Below are 14,009 nucleotides of genomic sequence, written 5' to 3' on the forward strand. Positions count from 1 at the left end.
TTTGAGATGTGTGTCAGTGTGTGACAAGATCCGCGCATTAGCTTTGCTGTTTGGGTCAGTATGTGTGTTAATACTGATTAGATCTGATTCTTTCATTCAGAGGCTGCACTGCCTGGTAGGAAGCCATCTGCTCTCCCATATGGTCACCAGGCAACTGAACCACAACCTGCACAGCAACAGGATTGAATTTGTGTGTGTGTCTGTGTGTGTGTATTTAAGACTGTCAACTTGAAAAAAACCAAGCTGAGAAACACGAGAAAAAAAAACCAAGACATGAAATGATTAATATGATCACTGAAGTGGTCTGATCACAAAATACACAAAAAGGCAGATCTAAAATAGCTGAGGCGCCACCAATCACACATGATCTGAAATGACTGCAAGAAAGAACACATTCCTCAAAGGAAAACAAACACAACGCCAGTCTGTTTGATTAACAGAATCAATAACATCGAGCTGCCATTTGATTGGTGAAGCTTGCAGAACAGGGAAAGTTTACCTGGAGACAGGCCAGCAGCCAGTCACAGGCCTGAGGAACTTTGTCTAAACTACAAACTGGGGACACATCTATCTGTAACACAGAGGAACCATTGTACAGTAGGGTGCACACGAAATGACAACACATGGTTACAACACCTGGAAACCACAGTGGGAGGGAAAATAAGACATTTCCTACTGTTGTGCATCGTAAGTATGTCATGGAAAAGCGAGACAAGTCACTATTTTCTGGATGTGAAATAAAACAAAATATGTATTCCAAAATAATCAAAGGGGAGATAAAGCAGAAAAGAAATATAAAACAAAAATGTCATGACAACCAAGTTTTAAAAAAGCCCAAATATAATAAAACACGTATTTGACCCACAGGTGCATGTTCACAAGGACAGGTGTGTGTCAGTCAAATTTGTTGTGTTATCAAGTGGACAAATGTGTCAAAAAAGCTGTAGCGTGCGAGCAAATATAAACCTGTTTGTTTTGTTTATTAGGCTATAAATGAAAAAATTCTTGGATTTTTCCATAGCTAACATTGCTCGCTAAATGTGATTATCCGGTCTGTAACTGTTCATGACGGTAGTCATGTGTCTACAATCTTAAAAAAATGTAACTAAAATGTTAAAAAATGTATCAGCCATACTGAAAAAGACTTGAGTCGTTCTAGACCACACGAATCTCTGTAGATGGACATCAATAGATTATGTATTGCACAAACAAATGTTCAGGAAAGCACTTCAGTGTGTGCACATCATATTCTGATTTACATGCATACGGTAGACATAAATAGAAACGAGGTTGAAAGATTTCAACAACAGCTAAAATCTTTATACCAAGTTAACACAAATGCCTCACTAGCTGCTCATGCTGAACAAGGAGCTAAACTAGCAGGCTGAGCCAAGCTCTGCTACTACACACAATTGCTGCCTGAATAAGCTGCAGCACTGAGCAAGACATATGGTGGCAAAAGTAGCAGTAACTGTGCAGTAATGGTATGTGTAATACACCTTTATATTGCAGTTTACATGTCAGTGTGAGAGGGAGAATAATAGCCACTGGTAATACCTGGGAGCCTCCAGCAATGGGGATGATACACGTGAGTAGATTTCCGATCACTGTTTCCAAGGGGACAGTGAGGCCATCTACATGGACGGTGTAGATCAGACCCAGGCAGTTCTGTTCAAACAAGAAGAGGGAGCATAAAAATATACCAAAGGAACATAGTGATATGGAGCATGGCTGACAATTATGCAATACTAATAATACCCTTTTAGTTCCAACAACACAAGTCAAGTACTTTTAACTACAAAAAAAGTTGTGTGTCTCATACCCTGAACACCTCAGTGTAATCCAGTCGGGACACCAACACCAGGCTCTTGGGGGCATAGACCTTAGCTGAGTGCACGACAGCCAGCTCCTCATCTGCCTCATCTGCCTCGCTGGACTCAGCCTTCTGTAGCTGAACAGACAGGAAGAGCACAGATTACCACATCAGGGTGAGAACATGTTACATACGAGTGTAGTGGCAAAAACACTCATTTTACTTCAAACACACATTTATTGGACAACATAATTTGTGCACAATCATAGCAATTTTTAATCTCTCAGGATTTATTGTTGTTGCCCCAACTGATGGACAGCATATATCCCTGTGATAGTGAATAAGTGATAACTATCTCACCTGTGGGTTGTCTAAGCCCTCCCAGAAGGTGAAGCAGGCACAGTAGTGACGGTCTGAGTTGATGTCAGTCAAAACCGCTACAAAGAAGGAGGAAGGCTGCCGCTCAGGAACGAGCTGCCAGCCACTGGGCTGACAGAACTGGACAGGTGCAAAGGCACAAAGATAGCAGTGTTGGGCCAGAGGTGAAGTGGGGACATGCATATGAATCAGGAACAAAGTGCAAACAAACAAAAAAAACAAAGAGAGAGAAAGATTAGTGTACATACCAGCCTGAGTAACATATCCAACAGTGGGTCACATGTTACAACACCTTAGGGTGATTCATTCAGGGCAGGGCTTAATGCAACAGAGCAGGTTCTGGAAACTTTCCATCTGCTCTACAATGATTTAAAACTGAACGGAAACAGATGTGACACTTCTTTATAGTCCTTTATAATTATATAATTTAAAATTGACTTGTAAAACATGAAACACTAATGAAGCAGTCAATACCATCACATTATGCTGAATGAACAGAGCAAATAATGCCGAGATCAAGTGTCATTATTCATCAAGTTGACTTACTGTCATTAGGTTTCTGTGTAAACACATTACACATGCCATCTGCTTCGTTAATCATTCATTAAATCAACATTGACACCATTTAGAGAACCATTTTTAGTTATCCAGTTTACATCTGAATCAGAGCACATACACTGTGTGTATGTAATGTGTCATACAATGTTAAATATGTCATTAATAAATGCAGTGTAAAATATATAATTAGAGTCGTAAAGGTGATGTGGTGGTAAAAAGGTTTTATTTTGCATGGCAGAAAAGTCAGGGAATCACCAAAACATTCCTCACCCCTGGCAGAACATGCATCAGTTTAATAGATATTAGAACCTTAATATGTTTTTCATCACGCTGAATTTGAATTGAAACTTAAGATGTGAGCGAAGTCAAGACTTTCTGCTTTAATTCCTTAACCCTGATAAGCTAAAGTGTCTTGTTCTAGCCATTGAAGGACACAGGAACATGAGTGGAAGTGTTGACTTACCAGCTCTATGCCTTGTGGGAACGGGCTATCCTCCCAGTCTTTCTCAGGAAACCGCTGGAGAATGCGACCTTGACCTTCACCCTCCACTGCAGGAAGACACAGACAGGGACAAATGTAGAGGTCAATTCATGTTATTCTCTTTGTTTGTTGTCTGTTTATTCCTAATAATAAGCTTCTTTTTTAGAACAGAAGTTTTTTTCCAGCAGTGACGTCTTTTATAATGTTTTCAGTTGTTGTATGTTTACATGCAAATAAAACATGATTTCAAACTAGTTAAAATGACTAAACTACTATGAATTGAGATACTGTAAAACATTTGCATCTTCTTGATCATATCAGAGGCAGAATTGTAAACACAAGTTGGAAGATTATTAATTGCAGCTGTTTTAATATCCATATTGTCAGGTCAAACTGATTTAATGAGTCCATATCTGCTTGTTAAACATTAGTGAGATGTGTTAAAATGCTTGTTTCCTGCTGGCTAATGAGGCAATTTCCACTGCTGGCTGAATCTGCCTCATCACAGCAGCACAATGACACAACAAGACTGACTTATGTAACCACTACAAGCCTGTCTTTCAGTTTGGTTCCAGCTGAAGCCCTGCAGGCTGCTAAATGGCAGCATTCATCCACACACAGAATACACTTAACCTCCCAATACAAAGGATGGGTATATAAAATAAAATAAATAAAGGAGAGGTTTTCAGCAGCATTAGACTATTCCTAAACATTTTGTGCTCATTGTTTCACAAAGAAAGCAACCTTTGCCAACTGAACTAAAACAAACAAAAACAAAGACAATTGACAGAAAGAAAGTAGCCCAGCACCCAAAACAAAGAGAAATGCTTAAGTCATTCCCTCTCTTGCAGATAGTTGCATTAAGTAATCAAATATAGGAGGTGAATTTCCTTTTAGTTTTCAGATGATTGGTACCAGTACTGGTAATATATTTTTTAATGTGAAAGAATGAGGTTATTTCACATGACTATGTTTTCAATAAACTGCCTTTTTGGCTATTCATATGCTACATAAACGGCCTTTCAACTATCTCCTTATCAGTCTTATGGTCTGTAGCAATAAGATGTCTGAGAATTACAAGCAAAACACACAGGGTTATTCAGACCATAAAGCAGGACATCCTGCAGCCGAGAGAGGAGTGCCTGAATGAGTAGAAAATGAAAGTGCTGGGAGTGACACACAGGCCGCTCTCATGTTGTTGTCCAGTCCACCCTATGCACAGGGCTGGGAAATGGGAAGGTATGCTACAACAGCCGATGACTACATGTAGCAGGGGATGAATTTTACCCTTATTCATTGATGTTAAAAACCTGTGGAATGAAAAGACATCCACTTTTTAATGAAACCAACGATGTCTCAAATAAATGAGTCCAAAGAGTGATATAACATAATTAGGCCTGTCACGATAACAAATTTTGCTGGGCAATTAATTGTCAAGAGAAATCGTTGCGATAAGCAATAATATTGTCATTTTGAGACCATTTTCAACTAATATAATTACAACGACATACAATGCAAGTACACCCTTTTAAAGATCAATAAACTTTAATTTCAAAGAACATTTCACACTGGAAAGGCCCCCAATTATTATGAATATTATTAATATTATTGATTGATATTAATATTATTATTATGAGTAGTGGTAGGCCTATTACCATGGCTTATCTGAGCATAGTCAATGGAGTTAGGTCAAACCAACTAGCATGTCATGAGCAACAGAGAGCCAAACAGCACGCACTCTCTAACTCCTGGTGGGAGTGGGCTCACCTGTATGTGCGCACATGTGTCTGCATGTGTGTTTGTGTGCGCACGCGTTTGCCTGTGTGTATGCGCATCGGGCCGCTGCAGACAGCTGCAGTGAATTTTAAAAGTGCCACGATGTAGACAGAAACACATAAAAGAAACTGATAGAGATGGCACAAGAGCACTGGACAAGAGAACTAATGGGTGGCGCTGCCATGAGTGCCGCCAGTAAGAAGGCAGAGAACTTCACTCATACAACAAGGACTCTCTCTGATAGCACGTTGTATACATAAGCATGTTTAGTCTCGTGGTGAATTGTGTCGAAGTGCTGAACCGGTGTTGTGCAGCTTCAGAGCTCTCTGTGTTGCTATAACCAGTGTCCAAGCCCTGCAACACTGTGACGTGGTCTAAACCAATCAGAGTTAGTGAAGGGCGGGACCCCCTCCCTCTGATTGGCCATAATCCAGATGTTCCTGCATGTGTGTGTTTGAAAATGAGTGTGCTGCAGTCTGACTGAAACCGAGAGGGGTTAGTAGCCACGTTTTATAGAGTAGAGTAGAGTAGAGTTTTATTTAATATTCTGACATTTGTTAAATATTACGGCAGCCTTTCCTTTTCAAAAAATAAAAAAATAAAATACAGTGCAGATCCTCTGAACTCCTGTGAGTAAAGTACAATCTTTTATAACTTGAAATCCTCGTCGACCCACTGCGCAGTTAAACTCAGAATGCTGGTGAGGCTGACATCCAAGCTCTATATGTCTGTCGTGAAGCTGAGATGAGCATCATTATCTTGAACCAAGAGCTTGTGGACGCGAGTTGCAACACAGTCATACATCTCCAGGAAGCACACATCCGACAAATACTGTCTGCTAGGTATTGTGTAACGGGGCTCTATGTGTTCCACAAGCCTCTGAAAGCCAATGTCCTCCACAACACTAAACGGTTTTTCATCCAAAGCCATGTATGTCATTATCTTCTTTGTGATTCCGTTTGCTTTGGCACTGTCCATTGCAAACTTATTTCTTTTCAAAGACGTCAGACACAGACAGAGTGGGCGTCCTGTGATCAGCTTTCCTTCTAGCTGCTGCAGCCGTCTCTCTCTCACACCTAGGTTCGGAATGTTTGGCTTTTAGGTGACAAACTAAAGATGTAGTAGTCCTTAAGCTCTGTGCGGAGTACCCCCCTCTAGATAAGTTGGCTGAATGTTCATTGTAAACTGCAATTCTGTTATCGCTCTTTGAAATATCTCCACACCGCCGACATGTTAATTGGCACCAGGTCACAGGGTCACTCTACATTGCGTGATTGCATCACACACAGATTAACTCACAAAACCTAAGGCCGAATGTGGCTTTTTTTCCAATATTCGGCCGAATATATTCGGTTACCGAATATTCGGTGCATCCTTAATTTCAGCCCAAAATCAATGAGAGAGCACAAGGTCAATGGTTCTGACAACCAGTGGGTGAAGGGGACAGGTGGCTCCCACATTTTTCAAGGGCCCTGGAGACCTTTCTTAAACCAGGACAGTTCACTGCTGCACTACCATATGGACCATTTGGCAGGTTCCTTTGCCAATGCAGACATTGCAGGCCGAGCTACAAAGGCCAGTGCATTCGTTCAGAATATTACTTTCATTAGAGCCACTTACGCTATTGTTATATTTTACTTAAATTTTAGAAATTGAGTTCATCAATGTTCTACAGAAAACAGAAAAGGGTGAAATGGCAATCTACAGATCCCAGGTATATGTATGGCTGTCTCCCATTTAAACAGAGGACAATCTATTTGAACAGATATTTCTAACATCTAACTTACTCTCTATGGTTTATGCAACATTCAGACAATAACACTCAAGGAGAGGCATCCAAGCTGGCAGGAGATGGTGTTGCTGCCACTAAACTTAAAAAAGTAATGGATGTGCAAATACAAGACCTATCTCAGTCTTTGGGAGCCCATGTTGACCAAACAGCCATACTGCTCAGAGTACAAGATCAGTTTATTATTGTTCTTTCTTAAGATTGTGCTTTTCTATGTAACGTACATTGCTTAAATAAATCTCTTAAATGTATTTTTTTTCCCAAAACATCCTGCACCGTGTACACATTATGCTGGTCCTGCCTGTCCCAGCTGCAGTTTGTGAGAGAGGGTTCTCTGCTCAGAAGAGGATCTAATCAGACATTAGAGCATCCCTTCATTCAGACACAGTGGAAGATCTGATAGGAATCAGTGACCAAGTCTGGAAGAGAGTGTGGCAAGCTGGTTCAGCCAAGGACAAAGATCAAGAAAGTACAGGAGTTGGCCATCGGAGGGGAACGTGACTGCAATGGAGGATAGTCCATAAGACTTTAAGCCATGAGATGTGAAGCCCTTAAAAACTTGCACTTTTAATTTAGATTTTATTTGTCTTGAAATGGTTTAAGTTAAATTTCAGCTTAGTAAAGCACTTTAAGCACCAGCAGTTTCTCAATACATTACTTTTTCTGTATAATTGTGCTTCAAATAAAGAATTTTTTGCTGACCAGATTGTTAATTAATCATTTACAAGTCAATATTATTATATAGAAAGAAATACAAAAAATGTGAACCCATGTTAAGTGTGATGCGGTTAAAAGTTGTTAGGAACACCAGTGCAACCACTGCAAAAAGAGCCCTGCGGCACAAAAAGTTACTTTAGTGGGTTAAAACGAAACCATGATCAATATAGGAATTTATTACATTTTATTTAAATGTATTTCCTTCCATAAACACAGGGACATAATCAGCATCTCCTAACATTTGTTATGTGTGCTGTGTGATGAAAGGGGTGTATCTCTACCACTAGATCAGTCACATGGCTACATTTACACAACAGATACAGTATAATACCACTACACCACTTTTTCTACGGAGAATATTCTTGTAAAAACATAAAATATTACAATGTTTTCTGCATGTGACGCTGCCGACCAATTACAGGAAATGATGCACGAGGGGGAAACCCAACCTGTGTGAAAAAGGTTCTTCAGGCAGTACAACTGTCATTGTGCCTGTTCTAACATGCTGTATTTATTTTGTTTCTATTATTTATATTACATTTAAGACGAAATTAAAATTGTAGTAAGTAAAATTGAGACATTACTTGTGTTGTATTCAATGACAGGTCAACTAAAGTGTAACAAACAAATTAAAGACAATATTACTCATGCACCATATATTTGCCTGTCACTAAGTTCACTTTAGCCACAATCATAAAGCCCATACACCAGACACTGTAAACATCCACACCGGTCAGTGGCAGGTCAAAGGTCACAGATTACAGCTGAGTAAGTAGTGCTGCTGGTTAGTTAGGAGACGGCAGTCTGCAAGCATGAATGCTTGGATGATGTAAGAAAAGGGTTTCAAAGAGCTCACTATCAGTGTGTGTGTGGCATGAGGTGTACTGTGACAATGTGAACTGTCTAGTGTGGCCTTGCCAGGATATGACCATCCAGCTATCAGGCCCACCTGTTGTGTAACAACAGCAGGTTAGTGACTGGAGGGCTATCAGTTTCATTTTTACGGCTTTCTTTCTCCCAGAGGCTGATAAGTATTTATACAACTACATGTTTGCATCTTACATGCCATGTAGTAAAGTGAATTTAGCATAAGACTGTCTGAACTGACTGATTCTCATAAAACTGCATGGATTAGCATACATTACATACTAAATATTAAAATGGCAAATGGTCACTAAACACACCGACAGACTGTACTGCAAAAACAACCAAATAAAGGCACAGAAATCACAGCGCACCTGCTAATTTCACTGTACAGCATCATGTCTGTATAAAGTGGAGAGTTTGTGCTTTTACAGTCTGAGAAATACAATGAGCAAGTCACACTTGCATTGTATCTTCGCTGCATTCAGTCTCCACACTGCTGAGCAACCAAAGAGAAGACATCAATGTGCCGCCTGCAAACAGGCTTTTTTGTCCACTGCTGAACCCGCTCTAGGAAGCAGCCAGTAACAGCCAAATCTGTGTTTGCCAACCAGCCATTTTGTTTTACTTCTTACTGCCCAGAAAAGATATGTAAATCTCTGGAAAGCATCTGGAAAGCTTCTCTTATCCAAGAGGCACACATTGGATCCCCAAAAAACTGCCTAAAAATAAAAATGGAAATAAGATGATCAGCCTGAATGTGATGAAAGCAGGAGTGTGGAAATAAGTGTCATTTGTGTCAAAGCTGACATTGACTCTTCACACAGATGACTACAACCAGCAACATAGGACAAAATGAGCTGGACTGGTCATGTGATCAACAAACAATGACAACCAGAGTTAAAATAAGTGTGTAGCTCAGAAGTGTACGTCTGCCTGTGTGTGTGTGTCATGCTCCTGATGCTGAACCAGACCACAGCTTCTTGTTTGCAAGCTTCCAAACCACAGTGACACGACATCAGGCTGTTTCCACGGTGACTGCTACATTTGGGCCTAAAGAGATCCTGTCTGCACTTTTATGCATGCATGTGTACAGATTTGCAACCATTTCAAGTGAGGCCTTAACTGAATTACTTTTCACAACATGATCAGAGTCAGATCTACTTCACAGAACTAAACATCCAAACTATGAAATCATTTTACCACACCCTCTGACACTGCTCCATGTGGTGTCCACCCATTACACACAAGCAAGCACACATGACTACATTGCACTCTCTTGTGCACTTTCTGACAAGCAGACAGTCTTGTTGAGTAATATGAGAGTAATACAGAGTGAGTCACTCTCTGATTAAAATCAGCATAGCAGTTACATACTGAGTGCCCTCAGTGGGACAAAGGCAACTTAAGTCACTTAAGTTCACAGAGCTGTGGGGCACATCCATATGCAACACTTGACATTTAACTCTGAAATTGCTGTTGTACAAAGGGAAAGATGACATAAATGAGTCAATCTATGATCAAAACCAACTGGCTAAGTGAAACTGCAGTTCAGAAACCAAAGAGGGTGAAAAAAGCTCCATCTGGCAACCACTGTTGCCGTGGAGACAATGTGGGACGTTTTCTTTGTGCAAAAGCTCTTCAGCAAACTCACATCCTTCCTGCAAAACTAGTGCCCCCCACCCCCACCCTCACCCTGCTTCACCTTCCAAACCCCCCAAACAAAAAAGAAAGGCTTTCCAGGAGGGGAAGCGGCCTCAGAGAGGGACACAGCAGCTAGAGTAACCAAACTGATGTTATTTGAAGGTTTATAAGTTTTATCAGATATACATGACAAAATGTCACAGGGTGATGATTAATAACACAAGCTCTGTTATTCTGACTTTCCACTACATTTCCACAGATACAGGTAGCTGTCTGTGACTGTCCTCTGTTTTAGTCTGAGCCATCAAGTGGATTCAATAGACTAGGTAAACCTGCCAAGTCTCACAGGATACAGGCCAGCTACTTTTCAGTCTGAATCAGGGGGATCTAGGATTCAACTTCTACTCAATAGAAAGACTTTGGCCTGTTGAGTCCTCATATCATGGTCATACATAGCATATCATACATTTGTGTATCTGCACATCATTTTTATAGATTTATAGATTTGTTCAGTATTAGGGCTGAACGACTTTAAGAATAAATTGAATTGCGATTTTTCTGGCAAATATTGCGATTTCGATTACATCCACGATATTTTTCGAATCAAGTTTTAGTGCACAAGAGCATTTGCAAAGATCACAGAAACTTACATCATACCTTGGGGTGGGCGATATGGCAAAAATTTTACTTTACTTTTTTTACTTTAATGATAAAATCACGATCACGATTTGTTTTTACATTGACACTAATTGGCATGTTTCTGTGTAAATGACTTCAGGTAGCCTACTCTGTCACTTCTCAAAAACTATCAGTAGATCTAAAAGTAAACTCTGATAACGTGCACTCAGTATTAGTTTTCAATAAACATGAAAATTTAAATAACAATTACAAAACAAAATAAAGTTTTATTTCAAATAGGTTAAAAAGAAGACTAATGTAATTCTGTAAAGTATTATTCAACAGTCATTTAAACAGACTGAAGTGTGCCTCCTAAGGTTAAACAATAAATACAGTATTGAGACTTAAGTAACTCTTAAAGTTCAATGTGATTTAGAACAAATGATCAAACTTCAATGGGAATCATATCTAAGGACAAACGGAGCTGCTGCTGTCACCTCTGTCCACCGTTTACTAGAGTCCTCATGGAGCCTCTTCATCAAATGCCTGCGTTATTGTTTTGGTGACGTCATCAGCTGTTACCTCTGCATCTGATGTACACATGCGGCCCTCCCACTGCACACACACACACACACACAGAAGAGCTGCTGACGGCACAACAGCAGCGAACCTGAATATAACAAGCTGGTAATGTTCAGAGAGGTGGGCGTGTACGCGCTCGTAGCATACATTCGTATACGCGCGGCCCTTCCACTGTGACACACGTCGTGCGCACACACACACAGACACAGGCTTAGAAGACGCGCCGCTGCTGCTGGGAAAAACAGTACTGAACATAAAGGTGGACCAGTTCCTCCGTTTTCTTTTCGTTTTCTGCCGTAGCATTTGAAAAACCAAAACATGATTCAGTTAGGAGCAGTGCAAAAACCATGGCTTTGACGATCTCAAAATCGCGTTGTCTGAGATCGTAATTTTTGGTCTAAAACAAACACATATTGCTGAAGAGGGACAAGAATCAGTGGTACAAATGTGTTACTTGAATAAACTCTATTGTCTAATCACAGACACTTCTGCTAAGCCACTTGTTGGCGGTGAAATGGTTTTAACACTGTGGTTTATTATAAACTCGGTCCTAGTTAGCTGCATGTTACATGATTTGAGTCAGGGCAGAAGGAAAAACATGTCTGACAACATCACTCGTGTTATAAAACCTTCTGTCAGCATAAGAGAGAATTCTTACAGGGCAGGAACATACAACTATTATGATACGTAACAGCCACCATTACAGATCACTGCATTATTATCATGCAGGTTGAGGTTTGAAGCCAGAATACATTATTTGATGTAGCTGCAGCAGCCCCATCTCATTGAAATATATATACCTTACCAGAGAGGAGAATGACTTGAAGTAAAACATTTGTAACCATTATCATGTCTATAAGAGCCAGAAATATAAATTAATTATTCACCATGCCCAACATGCAAACCCTGTTAAAAGAATTCTTCACCTTAGCTGTGACCATTTCCAATTCCACGAATCAAAATCATTAAAAGTTTGCAAACAGTTACCTTACAAAAGATTAAGAGCACCCATTTAGTGTTTTCATTGAGCTGAATCGGTGACTCCCACCAGTGCTAGCAGCAGATGCTGCTTCTGATAGTGGCTGCATGTACCAAAGGAATTGTACCAGCTGTCTCATAGAGCCCTGGCTTCAACATCCTATTCTGAACTTCTTCATTCTAAACATTAGTGCAAAATATGAGTTTTTTGTTACAGATGCAGCCATAATCTTGGTCTCCTCATATGCATCTGGACTTCACAAACCTCTCTCTGCAAGTCTACAGACCCTGTCAAGTCACTAGCCTCTACAGGAGTTACAATGAGCAGCACAGTGTATTTATCAAGAAGCTGGCAGCCTCAGCACAGAGTCTAGCCTGTAACAGACCAAACACAGATCCCATATAACAGTTCTTCTCACTTTTCCTGGCTGTGTCCCATCAATTTCTTAAACAAAGACATCAGACTACATATATAATAATTTTTATATCCAATGGCACAAAGGGCACAAAAAATGATGATACCCCTAAAATTGACATATTCATAGTTTTTCTAAAGTAGCAGTTTATTTAGGTACATTTATGATGTCAAGAATATAGCTCAGAGGAAAACTTTGCCAGTGAGTAGGGCTACAAATACTGGACATAACGACAGTATTTGCCATTGAGGCTAGTGTGAAATCCAGTGTGACAATCACATGATGATGAAGGCACATGGCATGAGTGCTGACACGGTGGTGTCACAGATGCAATCTTGTGGCTCTAAAAGAATTTTAAGTGGGCAACAGGTTTAAAAGGACAGCAGCCTGGTGAGAAATATTTGTTGGTAAATGAAAGATTTCACAGTGCAGCAGCATCATACAGTATTTAGATACACCTAACCTTTCTGGGAGGTACCTAAAAAGGAAAGACCAAGGAGAATTCAGACAACAAAGTAAAGCAGCCGATATGGACATATTAATAAAACTGGTTCTACACCACAGACTTGATGAAATACAGGAAATATGCTACGATGCAACCAGCTCCTCAAGAAGAAGATGCAAAGCAAATTTCCTTGTATACTGCAACAGGAAACACCACAGCTGCACTCAATCACAACTCATCCTCTGGCTGCCAGAATATTATCTTCACTCAACAATACATCCCTATAATCATCATTTCAATTCTTCTTTTCTTCTCTGTCAGCTCTACTATATTCTAGTGTCAGATTTAGCTAAGTTGCAAAGGAACCATTGAAGTACACACCAAGTACACATGCACATGTACCGGATCTTACATGTAGTTACTTGGGCAACCAATAGCGAATAAACATGTGCGTGTCTCATAACCAAACAGGAACTTGCCAAGTGACAGTAAAACAATGGAGGCAGACTTCTGGGTTTCAGCTCAGTCAGTGCCTGACTGACACTGGCCTATTTGAATTCCCCAAATAACTGCTTAAAACAGGGACATTATGAGGTGTAAGGTTAAAATAATTATATACAGTGTACTGTTTATTATTTTTAACTGAATATACTTGACCTGGGAAAAACCAAGCAAAAAGACTCAAGCAAAAACTAAATTACTCACAGTGCTTATCACAGTGTAAAACCAACATAAACAGGTACAACAATGAATAACCTTTAAAGATTATTTATTTGTGGGGGGAGGGGAGCAAAGACAAAACCACAGCATAGGCATCAAACTAAGTCCAGACCAAAAACTGTCATATAATCTGCATAGTCAAACCAATCACAGGCTACATATAAGATTAGAGCAGGCACAGTGGTTATCTGGGAGGCAGATTTCCCTTTTTTTCTGAAAGACAGATTTGA

The 14,009-nt window shown here is 40.0% G+C and overlaps 1 protein-coding gene across 6 annotated transcripts in view; it reads right to left on the bottom strand.

Annotated features, from left to right (window-relative positions):
• sbf1 (SET binding factor 1) overlaps nt 1-14,009 on the bottom strand; it is a 43,713-nt gene that overhangs the window by 23,695 nt on the left and 6,009 nt on the right. For 4 of the 6 annotated variants that reach the window (XM_028423136.1, XM_028423126.1, XM_028423157.1 and 1 more), the window contains exons 2-6: nt 3,213-3,298; nt 2,174-2,311; nt 1,823-1,951; nt 1,558-1,668; nt 500-571 (exon numbers count right to left, since the gene is read on the bottom strand). In XM_028423136.1, the coding sequence (XP_028278937.1) occupies nt 500-571; nt 1,558-1,668; nt 1,823-1,951; nt 2,174-2,311; nt 3,213-3,298 (536 nt within the window). The remainder of the gene's footprint in view (nt 1-499; nt 572-1,557; nt 1,669-1,822; nt 1,952-2,173; nt 2,312-3,212; nt 3,299-14,009) is intronic. The other 2 variants (XM_028423166.1, XM_028423147.1) reach the window with 1 other exon arrangement.

Source organism: Parambassis ranga, chromosome 2 (assembly GCF_900634625.1).
Source record: "Parambassis ranga chromosome 2, fParRan2.1, whole genome shotgun sequence".
Classification (NCBI taxonomy): Eukaryota; Metazoa; Chordata; class Actinopteri; family Ambassidae; genus Parambassis; species Parambassis ranga.